This window comes from Meles meles, chromosome 2 (genome assembly GCF_922984935.1).
Source record: "Meles meles chromosome 2, mMelMel3.1 paternal haplotype, whole genome shotgun sequence".
NCBI lineage: Eukaryota > Metazoa > Chordata > Mammalia > Carnivora > Mustelidae > Meles > Meles meles.
Genome location: NC_060067.1, coordinates 102,653,899 through 102,674,342, shown reverse-complemented (window position 1 = coordinate 102,674,342; position 20,444 = coordinate 102,653,899). Strand labels below are relative to the sequence as shown.

The following is a 20,444-nucleotide window of genomic DNA, read 5'->3' as shown; positions in this document are numbered from 1 at the left end:
AGAAAAAAAAGGAAGAAAAAGGGCTCCTGAGGTGAGAGTCCTGCTTCCAGTCTGGGCTCTTTTCCTTCTACGTGTCAGACCTTGAGGATCTCACTTTATGTCAGTTTCTTTAAAATACTTCCTCCGGTTATAATGAGGACTAATTAGGTAGGTAGTATTTTCTGAGAACTGTGTGTGGCTGTTTTGTTCTACAACTTGACTTTTTAATGGCTCTATGGTTTTGACAACTAAGTTTTTTTAAGTCTGAGAAAGCTTTTATGTGTGTTAAGAAACTTACCGGATGTTTGTTTCCATGGATTTTCAATTCAATAAAATTGTTTCAAGACCTAGCTTTTCCTAAGCCTTTAAGCTCCATGTATACATTTTCTTTATTCATAATTCCAACTTGCAAATGTTAAAGGCATTTTCTTTCATTGGTGTCTAACGTCTTTCCTCAACAGATGACCTCTTTCTAAACATTAAAATCCATATTTTAGTTCAGATAAATTTCCTTAATTTTTAAAGTATATTCACATATTTAATATGTCTTCTCAACCACTGCAAATGCATGACGAGGCTGACATACAAATCTAGCCAGCAGAGCATTTCTGAGCCCTTTGACGGGAGCTCATGTCTACACTCAGTCCCTGTGCCAGGATGCCATCAGTAAGCTATGGGCCAGGACTGCTGACAAGATGCGTGCGGCACGAGTTTCACACTTGCACCTTTTCTGATAGCCTTGAGTATCTATCACATGGCTCCTTTCCCATTGTTTAAAAACCATAGCCTCTGATGGGAATTATTGAGATTTGTCATCTAAGTTTGTATTTAATCGTATAATGCGTCCTCCTTATGTAGTATTTATATACTTGTCTCATATTTTTATCATTACTACCTCAAACATAGTATTTTATAATGTTACGATAACTATAATTCATTTAACTAATCCCATGTTGTTGGATATTTAGATTATTTTCAATTTTCTATTCTACATGACTGTTGAAAATGTACTTGTAGAAATATGTTGTGTACATTCTTATTCCCTCTGGGTGAACTCAGAGGAGAATAACTGGGTGCCATTACCCCATTATTACTTAATGTCATGTAGCCTAATACCTACCAGTGTGAACCTTGGAATACTTTTATCAAATTACAGGTAAAATCCTGTCGACATTATTAAGGGGAAATGACTAATGTATGTATGAACATGGTATTACAAAATAGAGGTGACGGAAATAAAACAGAAGCTAAGAATGTGTTTTCTTGTAATTTGACAAAAAAAGGATTCTAAACTTCATTTAGGGTGGAAAGAGGAGTAACAGTGGGAGACTTTTTCTACTAGGTAGTCGGCACACATATGATGTGCTCCTGTCATTGAAGAACGTGGCTCTACAGAGGTTTCTGTTCCCTTTATTGAATAACTCTCTTTCCCCAAAACCAAGTGGATATTGATTTGTATCAAATGCCTTTTCAACTTCATTCCAAGTAATCCTGTCTTTTCTATTTACATATGTTTGTGTTTTATTACAGCCCTTTCCTAAGAAGGAAAACTTCCTTGCATCTCTGGAATGCATCATCCTTTGTTCCCCCACCAAAACCCTAACAATATCAGTGTACTAAAACTTTCAGAGTTTTGCACTTGCCTTCAAAGGAAGATTAGTCTATAGAGGTCTTTAATTTAAAATAGTCTCTAGGTTAGCTTCTGATATTTTGCAATGTAAGAGGACTTGGAAAGCTTTTCATCTGCCTTGTGCTCTGGCATTAGTACCCTCAACGAACAAACTGATGGGATTGCCATCCACCGAGAGAAACTCCTGTGGCTTTGTCACTTTCCCAGATACTTACTGATAGGAAAGGATCACCATAGGAATGAATATGTTGTACTCGTCTTTTTTTTTTTTTTTTTTTTAAGATTTTATCTATTTATTTGACAGAGATCACAAGTAGGTAGAGAGACAGGTAGAGAGGGAGAGGCAGGCTCCATGCTGAGCAGAGAGCCTGATCCGGGGTCCATCCCAGGACCCTGAGATCATGACCTAAGCTGAAGGCAGAGGCTTCAACCCACTGAGCCACCCAGGCGCCCCCATACTCGTCATCTTGATGACGATCATTGTGTCCTAAGATTGGTTGACACAGGGTGAGTGTGCTTTGTATATTCAGTCTTCTTAATGAGATCCCAAGGAAAATATCAATCTTACTACTAATGACGATAAATGGGCTTTGCATGCACGAAGTGCTCTTACTCCCGGGAGCACAAATCTCTTCATGATTAATTATTTCAGTCAACCTTACAGTTGTCCCATGAGGTGGGTGGCTGAGTGCTTCCTCTTAGGGGAAAAAAAAACCCAAACAGGTAACTAATTGGATTTTCTTTGGTTCTACATTCTATGTTCTAGAACCGGGTAGCTACCTTATAAAGACCGCCAGTATGTCCCCCAGTGGACCTGGGCTTCAAAAATCTCAAGCTTCTTTGGCATACAAACACCAGGCTAGGAGCAGATGTGGAGTAGTAAAGTCGGAGGGAGTTTTGATGAGTTTGGTAAGACGCTCTGTGTGGATTAGCCTAAACTTGGTTAAGAGAGGCAATGGCCGACTTAGTGTTTGGCATCTCTGTTAGAAGTGGTAATCCCTGGTGTCAGAGGTTTGTTTCCGCAAATATCTTACTGAGGCACCTCTTCACTGTACTTACCCTTCCTACCACATTGTGTTGGGATCCTACAAAGAATGTCTGTCAATCCTGGTCTCCCAAGAGGGGCACTGGTCCTTTCTCATCCTTCTCTAGCATATTAGTGTCTGTGGCTTTGCACAGGGACCAGAGAAAGGTGCGATGTTGGCTTCTCAGAGATCATCTCTTAGCCCGTCTCCATCCTCCAGTGACCCTCCATTGCTCCGCAGGTCAACCTTCGTCGTGCTTTCACTTCCCCGGAAAAGGGCAGTGCCTCTCTGTGGACACCTCTTGTCAGGGGAGCAGGGATCCAACTAAAACTACGTTTGGTTTGTTTGTGTTTTGTTCTGCTGGAAGATTTATTTGAGAGACAAAAAAAGAAGAGCAGAGGGAGGGAGGGAGAGAGAATCACAGGCAAACTCCACCCAAGTGCGGAACTGGACTCGGGGCTCGGTCTCAGGACCCTGCATTTGCGACCTGAGCTGAAACCAAGAGTCGGATGCTTACCCGGCTGTGCCACCCAGATGCCCCTAAAACTACATTTTTACCTCGTGATCATTCCCCAGTAGTTTTTTGGTCACTTGCGTTCTGTCTCTTCAGTTAGACTGCAAGCTCTTTGGATTGAAAGTTCAGGTCAGCTGTGGTCTCTTTTTAATTGCCGCCCCATTGCTCCCTCAGCGCTGGGGGGTTCAGGTGCACAGTAGACACTTGTGGTCACTCTATTTGCTGTCCATCCTGTCAACAAATACTGCTTGTAGTTATTGACTATGCCATTTTAACTTTTCCCCTTTTTCTTTCATTAAAGAAAGGCTTACTTTGATTTTTTAACTCCCCCCCGCCCCGTCCCTATTTTTTCCTAAAGTGCCCCTGAAAGGGAGGCCTTTAAAATGTGAAGAATTATGCTTAAGTTGCACAGTGTACTCAGGGTGGGGACTAATTATGAGGTCTGGAAACTTCTTCAGGTGGCTGGGCTCTGCAGCAGGGACTAAAATACGGCTTTCCTAAATTGAGAACAGCTGGGGCCGTGTTGCCGCCCAGTATAAAAGAGTTGGTGCTGGTGCTCTGTGTTGTAGAGTCTTTGCTCTCCGTGGAGCTTGGGGAAGCTTGAGCCAAAGACACCCTCTCCTCTCCTCTGTGTCATGGTGGTGAGTGCGGGAGCGGGTCCTCTGGGCGTCAGTTTCTGTTGCCTGGTAGAGCTTGCACTGGCTGTCCCGGAGTGTTGTTCCTTTCTAAGTGCCCATGCCAGTCGTAGGATTTTACTTTTCGAGGAATAAGTAGAATTCGTTCCCTCAATGAGACGTAGCTACCGCTTTGTTTTTCCTCTGTATTATTTTGAAGGCTGTTAGCTTTCCTGGTGTAGAGCGTGTGGCTCTCTACCTATCACAGGATAAACTGAGGCAGTACTATTAAGTGTCTTCAATGTGTGGTTCTTGAATCTGTTCTGGAAAGTGGTCACTTGAGAAGGCTCCAGTTTTTTCAGGGGGAAATAAAAAATGGACTTGACAAATGGAGAGAATAAGTGTTATTCGGTGCATGTGAGCAACTCATCCCAGTTTTGTGTTCTTCCAGGTTCATGGAAAGCAGCAGTCTTAGGAAAGAGTGATGTGATCTCTGGAGAGGTTCTAGCTTATTATGACTTCATGGTTAGCAACAAGTAATAGTATCTGGTGAAGAGTTTGCAAAGTGGGTCCTGACTTTTATTTAAAGAAATTTTAAAGGAATTGATTATTAAAATATTCCTATTTATACTGATATCAGCTCAAAAAGAGACAAGAACTCCAAGATAAAATAACTCCATATTTTACAAATAAACTCCATCTCAACAATGTTAACCATGTTCTGACGATATGTCTCCAAAGCAAATGGCTCTGGTATTTGCTTCCTTATTTTAATAATGTTTTTTTTTTTTTTGGATGGTTGACAATTGGACAAGCACAATTTCTGAACATAGTTTTTGTTTTATTTTTGCAGGTGGGATAGTAACACCTCTGGGAGAAAGAAAATTGGCTTCCTCTCTCGAAGGTGGTGAGTGGACCGCAGGCGGCTACATGGAGGGAACAGTGATCAGATGGTTCCCTTCTACGTTTTGTGCTAGGAAACAAAATCAGTTATAGGAATCCATGTTGATCTCGGAAGTAGAAGGATTTAGAAAAGTTAAGTTTGCACAAAAACCAAGAACTTTCCCATCTCCTTTTTGATCTGAAGACTGGGGACAATGGATATTATAGAGACAGCAAAACTCGAAGAACATATGGAAAATCAGACCAATGATCCCACAAACACTTACACGAGACCTGCCGAGCCTGCCGAAGAAGAAAACAAAAATGGCAACAGTAAACCTAAGAGCTTATCCAATGGGTTGCGAAAGGGCACCAAAAAGTACCCGGACTATATCCAGATTGCTATGCCCACTGAATCCAGGAACAAATTCCCCCTGGAGTGGTGGAAAACAGGCATTGCCTTCGTGTATGCCCTCTTCAACCTCGTCCTAACCACCGTCATGATCACGGTTGTACACGAAAGGGTACCTCCCAAGGAGCTCAGCCCCCCGCTACCAGACAAGTTTTTTGATTACATTGATCGAGTAAAATGGGCATTTTCTGTATCAGAAATAAATGGGATTATATTAGTTGGATTATGGATCACCCAGTGGCTGTTTCTGAGATACAAGTAAGTAGGCTTACCCATTTGGGGGTGGGATGGGGTGCAGCTTACCCTAAGTGTGTGTTCGAGGGGGTAGATGTGTAATTGAAATGGTCTTTCTCAGTTTTGTCTGATAAATTCAGTCATATCCAGGCATTCGATGACAGGAAGCAACAGAAGGATCTACCGTGTTGAATAAATAAGCATTTATTGAGCAACAGTGTATGAGAGGTAACCGTCAGGACATTCCAGATGTACTGTGGTTGGTGATTCAGAGTTGGCGAATTTAAGGTGCAGTCCACGGTTTCAGGCTCCTTGGTGCTGTGGGATCTGCATGATAAATCAAAAGGCTTGGAAAGGAACAACATTCACTTCATCATGCTTTTGTTATTTTAGGCTTTTAACAGGTGGGGAATGGAGTGGCCGGGAACTTTCCTCTGTTACGCATAATGTGAAGAGTGGATTGGTCTGTAGTCAATAGCATTCTCTGAGTTCACAAATTTTACATTTCTTTCCTATTGCCTGTTGGCAATCGAGTCACAAGAGTTTAAGAAACTGCATTTAGGCGTGGGTCCCCGCAGTTTGGGTTTTAGGTTTCTAAAGTAAACGTGCTGTCCAGCTTCCCTGTGGCACCACAAAGGACCTCTTAGTTCACCGTTTTCGGTCTCCCTGTTTTAGAACAGGGGTAATGAGGAAGGAGTGAGGCCACACACTTTTGCTTTAAAGGTGCTTAAAAATAGGACGTAGCTCTGAAGTGGTTATTTTTGCTTCCCTGTGAGATCTGACTGCTAGTCCATAAGAACAAGGCCCCTCAATTCCTTTTCCATCTCATTTCTCCTTCAGATGTTTTGTTCTCTACTAAGATGCTAGCAATTAAATCACTAAAATATAAGTTAGATAAAAACATTTCCCATACACGGAGGCTTTTGAAAATGTGATGTCTGCTAACTTAGTCCATACTGTTCAAAATGGGATTTCTGCATTCATGCCACAGATCATGTTTAGAAGAGAGACTTTATGCTCTACCGTTCTTTCAGTTGCTTGTTGCTTCTAGAGTGGAATTCAGTGTCTCTTTTGTCCAGAGTTCCCCAAATTCAAGTTTGCATTTCTGAAAGCTTGTTCTGCAAACTGAAGTCATTCCCAAACATTTTATTTCCTATGTGTAAGTAAAAGGCAGCTACCAACTGTCTTTTACTAGAACTTTTTGCTGCCAGAGTTGTTAAGCTGTGGTATGCTTTATGCCAAAAGCAAACAATAGATTTGTTGAACTTTAACGTTTCTCTTTCTGTTGACACTTCTGTTGAAAATAAGAGTCTGCTTAAGCCAAAGGTGTTTGCTTTCTCCCTTAATTTAGATCAACTTTTTGTTCATATATATGCATACATATGACTGTATATATTCATATTCACATATGGATAGACATGCGTATATATATGAAAAGAGACCTTTTCCAGGGTCTGGTAAGTAGCTGGCTTCTACTGTGCTTCAGAGCACAGTCTCAATTTATTTGAATCTTTCTCTAGAAAATTATGAGCTGCCTCTCCATGAGCACCTTAAGCTTTACCGTGTCAAAACTTGTGGGGGCGCCTGGGTGGCTCAATCAGTTAAGCGTCTGGCTCCTGATTTCAGCTCAGGTCATGATTCCAGGGTCATGAGATCAAGTCCTGAGTCGGCCTCTGCACTGGGCGTGGAGCCTGCTTGAGATTCTCCCTCTCCCTCTGTCTGTCCCCCACCCCCCCCCAAACAAACGAACTTGTGGTCACATAGCTGGCCATGCATTGTGATGATAATCCACTGTTTTGGTCACAATCCCTCATCAGAAACTTGTTGGGGAGATCATACTTTTTCTTTTCTTTTTTCTTTTTTTTTTTTTTTTTTTTGCTTTTGAGGTAGAATTATATCATTTCAATAACTAATAGAATAATTTTTATAACTTACTTTGAACATCCTAGCTGAGTGAGAAATCCTACTTGCTGTCTCTTATAAAAGCACCTTCAAAGCTACAGGAAAAAATCATTAGCAGTAGTTACTTTTCTAAATAAGGTTTCAGAGTGCACATTTTACCTTCTAAGTTAATTTTCAGTTCTGAATACAGCTGAACTCAGAATGCTGGAATGAATATAATTGACTCATAATAATTCCTGCTTATTAGTTCACCTTGTCTAACAGCATGGAGCACACAGTTCAACACTCTTTTGGGGCCTGAGGTTGAAGCAAAGGGTGAATTGTTTTTCACTTAATCAAATGGAGGGACTTGGCCCTGATGATCACCCATTCCTTTTCAGTAGTAGAAAAGGCAGGGTTCGTATAGCAAGCCTTTGAAAGAAATGGCCTTACACAAAATAAATACTTTCACCTAATAGTTTTGTTTTTTTTTTTAAGATTTTATTTATTTATTTGACAGAGAGAGAGATCACAAGCAGCCAGAGAGGGAGGGGGAAGCAGGCTCCCTGCTGAGCAGAGAGCCCAGTGTGGGGCTTGATCCCAGAAACCTGGAATCATGACCTGAGCTGAAGGCAGAGGCTTTAACCCACTGAGTCACCCAGGCGCCCTAATAGTCTATTTTTTTTAAAGATTGTATTTATTTGAGAGAGAAAGAGTGCATAAGAGTGTACAAAAGAGGGAAGGGGAGAACCAGACTCCCCACTAAGCAGGGAGCTCAGCATGGGGCTCGATCCTAGGACCCCAAGATCATGACCTGAGCTATAGGCAGACATTTAACCAACTGAGCCACCTAGGTGCCCCTCATTTAGTAGTCTAGGTAGTCTTCTACTGTATATTTTGACCCCAGAAACCCTGGAATATTCTGAAAATAGCTACTGGAAACAAGCAACTAAAATTAGATTCATACATAATTCTGTAAATTAGAAGTCCCAGCAGTTACCTGAATTAGACTTTGATCCACGTCAGACCACAGTCTTGGAGAAAACTAAAAATATGCCACATGCCTGAAACCACCTAGTTTTCCAGAAGTCTTTGATGGGTATCAAACTTTGATGAAGTTTGAGACTCTGAAAATGAGAGACCTGTAGGAATATAGTGTATGTGCTAGGGAAGTTACAGCTAGCAATTCCAGGGGCTTTCAGGGCGCCCCCATCTCTGACTCCCCAGAACCCAGACTTTATAGACTCATCCCTAATTACATAGCAGAAAACAAGCTGTCACTTCAGCTGGACATAAGGACACTCAGAACCCTCAGAGCCCATTCAGATAACCCATGGGGCCATAGCACCAACAGGTAGAGCCTCTGTGTGCACAAAGTCAGACCTCCAGGAACCACTGCCTTGGAGTGAGGACTCAGGGGTACAGGACAGGTGCTAATGTTAGTCCAAGACCACGGTCTCCACCAAAAAATATGAAGTATAAAAGTACTTGTGGGATTTATCTTTTTTTTTTTGCTTTTTTTGATCAAGGTTGAGTAAGCTCGAGGTAAACTGATCAGCCTAGAGCTCACCGTTAAATGCCCACAAAGACACAAGGGTACTTCGGGCAGTTTCAGAATCTAGTCCTCTGAAAATCTATATAGTCCCAGACAGAATAGTTCGTGCGAAAATACTTTTGGATTGTCTCCAAATAAACCTTGCTTATATAACTCAGGTTAAATTAGTTGCCCCATTTCCCTGTGTGTCCAATTATGTAATATCACCTTAGCTCATTACTGAATTCCTCTGCGACTGTGGCTCGTTTATACCTTTGATACGTTCTCAAGAGAAGGTTTTATTAATGCAGAGTGTTGACAGAAAACATAGACCAGTTCAGTGAATTCTCTGGCGAAGAGCACCTTTTTTAGGAGAGGTGGTTATCTAGAACCTTCATGTGCTCTAACTTCCCCACTCCGCACAGACATTCTTTTTGGGTCCTAACCCTCCTAGATTTTTTCCGATAGGTGAACCTTCATTTCTGGAACGGGGGGTGGGCCATCCACACACAAGCCTGTGTGAGCTCTGAAGTGGGTCTGCCCGTGCCCACTCTGTAGTAATTCTATATTCGGTTAAACGTTGTTTTGTATTGCACTAGGAGCAGAACGACGAGTCAGCTTGTCTCTCCCCATCCTGTTCTTCCTTTAGGTCAATCGTGGGACGCAGATTCTTTTTTATCATTGGGACTTTATACCTGTATCGCTGTATTACAATGTACGTCACCACTCTCCCTGTGCCTGGAATGCATTTCCAGTGTGCCCCAAAGGTAAGCGCCTCGGAGTTCGCACGGAGAGGGGATGGAGAGAACACTTGGTGAACACCTGCTCGCTCTGTGGCAGGTTCTTTTAGATACTCTTAGAGCTGGTCACTGCAGTCTGGTCTGTTTCTTGTTTCTCTTTGGAGTTGGTGGGAAGACATTGCAATGTGTTTGCAAGACCTTATCTTTGTGCATTAGAAATTCATTTGCTGCTAAAACTAAAAGTTACGGCAGGGTGTTCAACGCTGCTTTTTGGCCTTCTCATTTACTCATTCATGTACTTCTTCATTCTACAAGTGTTAAAGCTGCTGCTGTGTACCAGGCTGGGCACTCTAGCCACAGCAGTGACCAAAGCAAAGTCGTTCTTCTTTGAGAGTTTATATTCTGTTGAGGGATGGCAGCCGAAAACTAAAGGCACCCCTTGTAACGTGATGATAAGTCAGGTCACTATCAGATGAAGAACAGAAAAGGTGAGCCAGGGTAATGGGGACGCTGTGGGTAGGTACGACTTCAGAGAGAGATCAGAAAGGCTTCTGTAGTAAGAAAGCCTTGGGGCAAGACACAACACAGCGAAGTGAGCCGTGTGGTTGGGCGGCACCCCAGGTCACAGTGGACTCGAGATGGCAGGGGGCCCATGTGGCTGAGTGGAGGTGGGAAAGGCGGAGGTGGCCCCGGCCGTGGGTCCCCTAGGCCCTTTGTGGCCCACTAAAGTGAAGAGAAGTCATTCGATTCAGGATGCATTTGGAAGGTAAGGCCAATAGGATGTGATAATAGTCAGATATGAGCATAAGAGAAACCAAGGAGGACCCCAAAGTTTTTAACACATGGAAAGACGGAGTGGCCTTTTGCTGGGATACACTTGGGAATGAATACTGAAACTGTCTTGAGCGGGATTTACGGTCTCTCCAGGTAGTCATTTCTTGAGAGAGCTGTTAATCATCTTAGACCCCAGGATGCCCTGGCTTATTAAAAAAAAAAAAAAAAAAGGAAACTTACAAATCATGTGATTTCTGGACAAGGGAATGAAGTCCAACATCATAGTTTACTGAACACTATGCAGATGTCCAAGGTTGAAGGAAAAACAGAGTTGTTCTAAGGAGTCAACAGTCTCCCTTGCCAAATATAGGTGTGGTTTGGAGAAGCTATAATTTTCCAAAGCCATCAAAGCAGAAAGTATCTGTAATTAAAACAGTGTACATATTGAATTTAAACATTGGCCGATTTTTAGTGAAACTAATTTAAGGCATGGGAGAAGTTCAGAAACGTAATAAACACTCCGAAGGGGGTTATTGCTATGCGTTAAATGAAGAAGGGAGCACAGAAAAGAAGGCAAGCCCATCCCAGTAATGGGTGAGGTTTGCAGAGCTGAATTGCTGTGATTACAGAAAGAAAGCAAATTAAAGGTCACCCACCCTGGAAGAAGTTGCAGTTTTCAAAAGCCACATCAGTACACATACAACTGGCTAACCAAGCTACAAATACTCCCAGTGGAAGCCCTGGTGGCCTCCAGACTAGTCCGCCCCCACGTTCCGTTGTCAAGACCTCTTGCTGCCACATAAGCGGGCTGGCTATGGGTGCTTGAGTAAGGGTTCGGTAACACACACACACAGATCACTTCGACTGGAGGTGATGTGGTGGTGCAGAGCAGGAGTCAGGATTGCTTTCTGAACGTGGGCCAGCCACAGGCCTTGAGTTCTTAGATTTTTGCAGTTTCGAGGCTCCTAGGTCATCTACCTGCCTCTGTTGCTGACTCAGTGGACTGCCCTCTGAGCCTGTGAGCGATGACGGGACCGCCTGTCTGGATACCACTTGCGGTGGCGGGGCTGGGGTGTTGTCAGACACTGTCCTCACGGCTTAAAACAGCTTGTTCCTGGGTGAATACAGTCCCTACACGCGATTTCACAAGATTGGGGAAACCCTCGGTCTTTGGTCCCCCCCCCCCCCCTCGCCTTCTCCCTTATCTATGCCTGGGGTTCCCTTCCAGGCTTTTGCTTATAGATGCTGTCAGCCCACCAGTCCGAGTTTTGGGTTGCAGTCACAAAAACCTGTGTTCGGAGAAGTGTATGTGAATATATTTTTGGCCCTGTTATTAGGACTTGGATGAAATGATGGAGCCTTTCCAACCCATTTTGCCACAGGCAAGAATGCTGGGCTGGGATAGCTCTAGTCCCTTCCCTGAGAAAGCATTCCTGGCCATGGGTGCCCAGAGGACTTTTCTTCTGAACTAAAGGGACAGTGCAGGGCGAGTTTTCTGGTTTGACACCGGCCGGTCTGGGCTCTCTTATACTTTCTTGTGGGACATGGCGTGCGGCAGGGACAGCTCCAGGAACCCTTAAGAGCACCGAGGTCTGTCTGCTCTGGGTGCTTGTGATCAATGATGCCTGTCCTCTTAGTCATCTACGTCTTCAGTTTGTACCCAGTCAGGGCGTGGGATGGTGTCTGAGAAAATGAGGAAATTAATAAGAACTAGAGTCTTAAGTGGTGAGTGATGCGGTCCCAGTGAACCAAAACAGAATTAGAAAAACAAACCATTAATCCCAACTCTCACCATTAGCCTCCTCCACTCTCCCCGGTTTTCTTTCTACCTCTTCCCCCCACTTTCTTGAGGTGCTATTTAGCATTTACACGGAGCACGAATGGACATCTAGGATAGCAATGACAGGATTGAGGAATTATGAACTGAGAAAAGACAGAGCAAGAAGAGAGCGTGCTTCATCTGTTCTGCAAAGGCATGATGAATCCAGGGCTCTCAGAAATCTCCATTCACCCTCGCTGCTGAAAGGAAGAGGGGAGAAGACCATGTGTGGCAATAGTTCAGCCCCTGGATGCTGAGACTTTGCGTCCGTCTAATCCAGGGTCAAGGGACTGATGGCTTTAAGTGTTTCTGCCCTTAGAGAATTAGAGTATTGAGTTGGGATAGGTGAGCAGATTTAAAAAAAAATATGTTAGAGTTGTGAAAGGAAGAAGAATGTGTCCTTTTAAACTGGAAACACAGGGGTTGGGGAGCACGTGTACTTTTTAATTTGATCTCGGTGTTAACGGTTGTTTGTACCAACCACGTGATGAGAAGTTCCTGAAGGACTGTGACTGATCCGATAAAACTCAAGCTGGAGTCTGTCTTCCACCTCAAGGCGTGTCACGTTATGTCGTGTAGTTTACAGCACACCCTGAGGGTCGCCTGGAGCGGGTCCTGCCTCTCCCTCAGCGGTGCTTACCCTTTCCCACATGGGGATCCTCTGCTGCCTTCCAGATCTGTCTTTTCAAGGCAGGATCACCTGCTACCTGGCATGTTGATTTAAGGACTCTCAAGTCTTTTTTTTTTTTTTTAAAGATTTTATTTATCCATTTGAGGGAGAGAGAGCCAGAGCAGAGGGGAGCAGCAGAGGGAGAGGGAGAAGCAGGCTCCCCACTAAGCAGGGAGCTGGATGTGGGATTCGATCCCAGAACCCTGGGATCATGACCTGAGCTTAACAGCTGCTTAACAGTTTGAGCAACCGAGCACCCCAAGGACTATGAAGTCTTGATAAAATATCTATGTTCTGGTTTTGCCACCTGTGCTCGGCCTAAGCAGACTGTTGAAGAAAGTCACTTCTCACCTTACCATCTAATCCTGGTTTACGGCATTTTCTCTTGCAGAGCCTTATTCTCAACTATCAACCAATCACGGTGTGTTTGCCTTTTTACATGGGTCATCTGAATACCAGAAAGCTTTCCAGATCCATATGAATTTTTTGTTTTTTTTTTTTTTTAATCAGGAAGGTTCTAGGGTCCCCAGGAGTGATGTTTTCAGCAGGGAATCCTGCCCCGATTCCTGTCCTGGATAGGATGGTTTTCCAGTTGCTTTAGAGGCTAACTGAATTTCTCTACTCCCAGACCCTCCTCCCATCTACCCGTAGACATCTACCCTCCTTTACTCCCTTGCATTGGGCTCCTGCCTGTTTTCAGCACCTGTTAAACCACCACCAAGACTGGACTGGCCATGCTTCAGGGGCCAGTTGCCTAAAGGATCATCATTGAGTATAAAAGGTAGCATGTCTTAGAACTGGCCCCTTAGATCCCCAATGGTCGTTCTGTATTTCTCTTTTCATGTGTAATGTTACCCAAATATATTTCTGAGGATCATTCTTTGATTTTCTATGCCTGCTCACCTGATACTAGATTGATATGAAACCTTCTTTCTGGCTCCCAAGCATTTCAGTATTCCAGTTTTCCATGCCTGCCATTTTGACCCACTCTGTCTACTACTCCTTCCTATATGCTTCAGTTTTAATGGGATATAAACTTTTGGCTATTGGGTCAAACTCCTGTCCTAGCCCATCATTCTTTCCTATGTCATCATGGTGGCTTCTAGGGGCTTCTGTGCCACTGTCCCCTGGAGTGCTCCTCTGACCCTCTGCAACAACAGATTATTTCCTTAGGGGATGTTTTTCCTGACCAAAGCTACTCACTTTTAAAGCTGTCAATACATCTCTAATGCAACATTTGCAAACCTATTTGAATTATGTAATGTGTTGCAGCTCCCCTTCTTAACTGTAAATGTCTTGATCAGATATTAGTACAGCTCTATGCACACTTTAGGCTTCCCACTTAACACAAGGTCCCCAAACACACTTTAGAATATCAGTAATGTAGTATTCAGCTGAATCAAATATTAACCATCCGAAACCCTGACTTCCCCCTACAAAGAGGAAAGAAAGTAGCTTTGATCTTTTTAGTGCATAGCTGTGGTGAAGTCATTGGTTATTAATATTTTTAAAAGCTTTGCCCAAGGACACACCACCACCGAAACATATTATTAGTAACATACTGAATAATTGAAAACGTGTCACTAAAACTCGCCAGTACAACCAATAAAACTGAATTTGAGGAGCTTCCCCCTTGGCTTCTTTTTGACTTTTTAAGTTAAAAGGAAAAGCAAAACCTTTTTTTTCTAAGTATCACACAAATTAGGCTGAAGTGTGATTTTACTGGCTTGTAAATTTTCTTCCTGATCTTGTGTCTTTCAGCTCAACGGAGACTCTCAGGCGAAAATACAGCGAATTCTACGATTGATTTCCGGTGGTGGGCTGTCCATAACTGGATCCCATATCTTGTGCGGAGACTTCCTCTTCAGCGGTCACACCGTTGTGCTGACACTTACTTATTTGTTCATCAAAGAATGTGAGTACTAACTCCTTCCCACTCTGTTGACTACTGTCGTGGGAGGGATCCTGAAGGCCGGAAACGGCTGGGAACCCTTGTTCCATTGGGATGGCTAGCTGTGAAAGAGACAGGTGTGCACCTGTGTGTATGTGCATATTTAAATCATTTCAACTAGACCTATGTGATTTGGACACTGGAAGCTTAAAACCTGGATTCTTTAGCATTTAGCATGCCGCCATAATGTCTCTCTCCCTCCTCTTCTCAAGGTATGAAAAGTTATTATAGTGTTGCAACTAAGAAAATTGTTGGGCTTATTGCAAACAGAATCAGTGCACAGGAAATGTCAATGACTTATGAGTGAAATTTCCATTGTATGGAATGCCCATTCCATCATTCCAGATAATTTAATATGCTCCCCCTTTCTCGATGTTTTCTTGTCCCTTTCCAGTGTCACCACTTTCCGCTGAGTTCTGTGAGGCATCTTTTTTTTTTTTTTTTAAGATTTTATTTATTTATTTGACAGACAGAGATCACAAGTAGGCAGAGAGGCAGGCAGAGAGAGGAAGGGAAATAGGCTCTCCACGGAGCAGAGAGCCCGATGCGGGGCTCTATCCCAGGACCCTGGGATCATGACCCGAGCCGAAGGCAGAGGCTTTAACCCACTGAGCCACCCAGGTGCCCCGATTTAGTAGGCATCTTTAAGGAACATTTTGCCAGTATTGATCATTTCTTTGTACAAAACAACGTGTAGGCAAGAATGTGAAGTATCCTTCCATAATAATACACTTAATTCCCATTCTACAAAATCCTTGTGTATACCATCAGCTTTCAGGGCTGGTATAAGGTCTCCTTCATTGTGGGCTCTGTATTTTAGCCACCAGGCAGATCCCCTTGTTGTGGATTTCTGAGGTTTGATTTAATTAGACCCATTATCTCAAAGTCCTTTCAAAGCAAGTGATACTTTTTCCTTGCAACACAGGTCAGGTTAACCTTCCGCTTTAGTTTCAGGACCCTCTCCAGTGTTTCTTAGAGCTTTATCTCAACTTTCTTCACTTAGGCAGCATTGTAAGGAAGTCTTCTGGCAAAGACCAGCAGAAGGATGGTTCCCCCTCTGTTGTCCTGCTCTCTCTTGGCCTCTCTTGGCCCTCTCTTGGCCTGTCATTCATCCAAACAGGTTCTACCTCGCCCAGTGGCAGTGTGGAGTCAGAGTTTATCTGTCAGTGGTGCAGAAAGGAGTTCTTGTCCTTTAGGTTTCCTGGCATTTTAGGTTTAAGTTCTGCTTTGAGAGTATTATGACAAAGAATTGAGGTTCTTTACAGTAGACGAACTGAAGTCTTTTTTTGGTAAGAATTGTGTAGCTTCTGAGTTGTTTCCTTTGTAAATGCCACACGCCCACTTGGGGTACAGAGAGTAGCATGTTAAGTGCACAGCCTTCGTTGTATCTCTTTTATGGCAGAGGGCATTCTGGAACTTTCCCCTTATTTCTGCCTCCACCCTCACGCTGTGGGAGGCGGTAATGGGAAGAAACCGGAGTCTGTTTCTGCACCAAAATCAGGGGGTTGTCTCTTCCTTAAGTGTCAGTCACTACATGTCTAAGTCCTGGTTACTGGTTCTAATGAGCTAATAGAGTGATCTGTGTCATTTATGATTCTAACTCTAACTTTTGTTGGAAAAAGTTCCACCGGTGTATAAGATCCATTATTTGCCATTCTGAAGGTGTACTGGAGTTGTAGGAGCTTCTCTCTAATCTGAAAATCATAGGAAACTTACAGAAAAGGTGAGGCTGAGGATGGGGAAGAATCGCGTGTTGGAGCAAAGCCCTTATGGGTTCAAAGTAACGAAGAGAACCACCCCAGAAGACCGAGGACCAATTTTATAAAATAACCAAAGACCAAGGGCTGTTATCAGCAATAGCAAAGAAACCTAATACTCTGTGCCAGGCACTATTCTAAGCCCTGGATGCAAAAAAACTCACTCCTGCAGCCACCCCAAAAGAGAAGCCCTGTTTTCCCCATTTTTCAGAAGGGAACTTAAAACATTAAGAGATTGACTTCCCACGGTCCCCAGTTGGTAACTGGAGAACGGGATATTCCAACTCAACCAGGCTGACCCCAGAGGTTATGCTGTTAATTTCTTGGCTCTGTTTAGAATATTGGGGAACCCAAGTTATCTGAACTTATAAAATTGCTAAAGAATAGTCTGTGTCTCTTGCTGATAATCTTTTACTTTAGAGCAATAGCAGTCCAGTGTGTAGAGAGATTTTCTTCCCCTGGCACGTTGTTGGCTTGAGGTTTTGAAAACTGTGTAAGTTTACATATAGCTGTGAAAGAATTATGTTCTGCTTTTTCTAATTTTTGGTGAGAAATGAAATGGCAGATCTGTGATGCTTAATACAAACCTGGCTCTAGGGTCGGTTCTGCCGATGAACAGAGCATTCCATGTGTGTGCTTGTTTCCTGTGCAATTAGGAAAAACCATCACCTTCTAAATGATACCATGTGTCGTCGTTCTGCGTAAGCAGTGCTCCCAAGGGCTTCTTTGAGCAGTCTGCTTCTAGAATTTGATGCATCTTTTCTACGTTTTTTGTTGTCCCGCCTTTTGATCTGTTTGGTCTCTTTCCTTGTTTTCTTGGTTGTCATGAGTAGATTTGAATGGCGTCAAGAGAACAGATGAAAATGTGGGACCAGGACCATTTTTGTGGGCTTTCCACAGTTAACGCAAATATTATCACTGGGGCCTGGGTTCCTTATAAAATTAGCCTGAAGAAGTCAGCCCTAGTGGTTAGAACCAAATGTCTTGCTAGGAGAGGGGGAAATTTTTTTCTTTTCTTTCTTTCCTTTTTTTTTTTTTTTTTAACCTTGCTACTACAGAAAATCCATTGTCTGTATGATTGTTCAGTGACAGCTGGGGCTAGGATCCCACACATTAATATTTGTATCACCATATTTCAGCTCTGTGTTCTTCCTGTGGAAGAAGGGGAAAGCAGAAAGGGGTTACCATTTTCCCATTTCTATTTCAAGAGAATTTATACGAAATCTTTTCTTCGGATCACCCACTGTGCTCAGTTGGTGAGCCGTGGTCCCAGGGTGACTGCGTCACTGGGAACACACTTCTGTGGAAGAGCAGTGGCAGCATTTCCAGCCCTTCCTGAAACTTCGTTAATTCCACAAGCAGTAAAATTACTGTTCGGCCCGCCCCTTCACTCCTTGTCTGCTTCAGCTTTGCTTTTTGTGGAGAAACAAAGGCAAAATGCTCCTGGTTTGCCCAATCCGTTCCCACTTGTAAGGCAGTAAGTACCAAGTGACCTATCAGCAGAGGACGCTGGGTGGGTGGGAGACCTTGGGGAAGGGCTGCAGTTTGGAATTCTGCAGAAGGCACAGTTAGGGAAGGCTCCAGATTTCTAAATGGTGGCTCCATTTTGAGTATTCTCCACCTAACAGAACAGTTGGGGGACCTGGATCTGGCCACCCGGGCCATAAAGGGTAAGGCCTCTTCCAGCTTTAAAATTCTAGGAGTCTGTCAGTTATCTGCTAGAACTTAAGAGGCAGGATGAACCAACTGAGAAGGAATAAGGAGCACCTTCAAAATGGAAAAATCAGACTTCCAGTCGCAAATACAGGCTTATTATCTTTCTGTTCCACTTGGGACTAAAACTGTTTTTCATTTGAAAGATACCTGATTTGGGATTTCCTCTGAACTTCTGGAAATGGACCCTCTTGGTCTTTGACCATAGTTCTGCACTTAGAAATAAATATCACTTTGAATAGAGAGACACAGGTAAATAGGAAATGAATCTGTTTGTGAGAGTATTAACGTTGTGAGCTAATAAGGCTTTAAAATAGAAAAAAAGGGGGGGCAGTGATGCCTGGGTGGCTCAGTTGTTAAGCATCTGCCTTTGGCTCAGGTCATGATCCCAGAGTCCTGAAATTGAGCCCCACATGGGCTCCCTGCTCAGCGGGAAGCCTGCTTTTCCATTTCCCACTCCTCCTGCTTATGTTCCCTCTCTCACTGTGTCTCTCTCAGTCAAATAAATAAATAAAATCTTTAAAATAAAGGAAACCACTGTTAAAGAAAAGAGAAAGCTATTGGCAATGAACCAGAGGTTGTGTCTCTACCTGTGTGGCCTTGGCACCTGTGGGGGCAAGCTGTGGGCCTGATCCTGCCTCACCTGATGCATGCTCTGGTTCTCTCTTACAGCCGATCAATAGGATGACCTTCTTAGTGGACTCACTAGGAAAGCTAAAATCCACAAGTGAATGAGCCAGGATCCTAAGCTTTATATAGGGAGCTTTTATAGTTGCTATTAGCAATAACAGTATAAAACTGCTGAGAAGCAAAATATTGCTAGCCGCAATGCTGTTTTTCTCCCCCTGGAGAAATCAGAGTAAGTTTATGTATGACCTGAAATGCCTCTGGCTTTCTCATTTTCCTCCATATTTTCCTTGACAGCTACCTTTGCTTTTGACCCCTACTGCTATTCTTCCCAGTGGGATCCCTTCCATGAGCTGGTATGAGCCAATTCCAACCAACCTAATAAACAACTCTGCTCTCTTCCTTATTGAATGACTTAGCGGTGGGCAAGGTCTAGGATGTCTAGAGAAGGACTGTTCCCCAGTCAGTGACTATTCTACCTGCCACTAGGGGTCCCCCTCCTGCTCCCTTCCTGTCTCAGCAAATCCTGGGGGGTTGACAGTGACTGTCTGGGAGGTTAATCTGTTTCCTTCTTCCGCTGACTTCCTGATCTTAGATTATTCTACTTAAGGTCATTAGTGTAGACGGTAATTGGTAATCGTTAAATTCATCTCTGGGAATCCCATTAACGCTATGCTTTTTCTACCGTCTAGATTCGCCTCGTCACTTCTGGTGGTATCATTTAATCTGCTGGCTGCTGAGTGCGGCCGGGATCATCTGCATCCTTGTAGCTCATGAACACTATACTGTTGATGTGATCATTGCTTATTACATTACAACACGGCTGTTTTGGTGGTACCATTCAATGGCCAATGAAAAGGTGAGAGCAGTGAAGTCATCCCTGGGTAATTTCTTTCCTTTCAGTGCAGTGGCCCTTTTTTCATACGGCGGGGGTTCAGATAGCTTTGTGGGGATGACCACGGGGTGGCCACTCACGTGTGTGGTCTGGGTCAGTTCACCTAAACATAGACCCATGATGGCCTCTTCAACCAAATCATGTCACAAATATAAATGACATTTAAGGACCAAAGTTCCGTAAAATTATAGAGCACGGTGTTTTCCTCATTTGACTAATCAGTACTAGAACTGAAAAAGTATAAATGCTAACTTGAAATACGGGAACCTTCTCTCTAGAAGCATTGTGGTGCAGCTCGGTAAGACGTGCTCCCTGCCCTCAAAGAACCTAATTTTGAGGAAAGAAACAGCAATTATTTTTAAACTTCAAGCAAAATAAGTAGTCCGTGGATTCCTGGATTTGATATATCTTTTGGTGATACTGGGCTCTCTGGCTTCCCTTCTTATACTTCCTTATTTGTTACTGTTGCCTTCTGTCCCCAAATGACCTTGTCTTTGCTTCTGCTGCTCATGCTGAAAGAACTAACTCGAAAGGCCATGTCTTCTGGGAAGGCTCCCTAACCACTGCTCTCTTCCTGTCATCCCAGGATGGGATGGTTCCTCCCCTTCTCTGTGTTTTCCTAGTCTAGGTGTGTGTATGTGTGCCTGGTGTCAGAGAGTGAGCCCGTGTAGCACGATTTTTCTTTGGATAGTCTCGCCATATTGTCCAATGTATATAATTTGTGAGCAGATGTCATCTGTAAAGGGTCTAATTCCAGCTCTCATTTAGTGGTATCCACGGATAGATGCCCTCT

The 20,444-nt window shown here is 43.5% G+C and overlaps 1 protein-coding gene across 4 annotated transcripts in view; it reads left to right on the top strand.

Annotated features, from left to right (window-relative positions):
- SGMS2 (sphingomyelin synthase 2) overlaps positions 1–20,444 on the top strand; it is an 87,805-nt gene that overhangs the window by 57,847 nt on the left and 9,514 nt on the right. For all 4 annotated transcript variants that reach the window (XM_045997125.1, XM_045997123.1, XM_045997127.1 and 1 more), the window contains 4 exons: positions 4,616–5,314; positions 9,355–9,472; positions 14,470–14,623; positions 19,449–19,615. In XM_045997125.1, coding sequence (XP_045853081.1) covers positions 4,860–5,314; positions 9,355–9,472; positions 14,470–14,623; positions 19,449–19,615 — 894 coding nt within the window. In that variant the 5' untranslated portion in view covers positions 4,616–4,859. The remainder of the gene's footprint in view (positions 1–4,615; positions 5,315–9,354; positions 9,473–14,469; positions 14,624–19,448; positions 19,616–20,444) is intronic.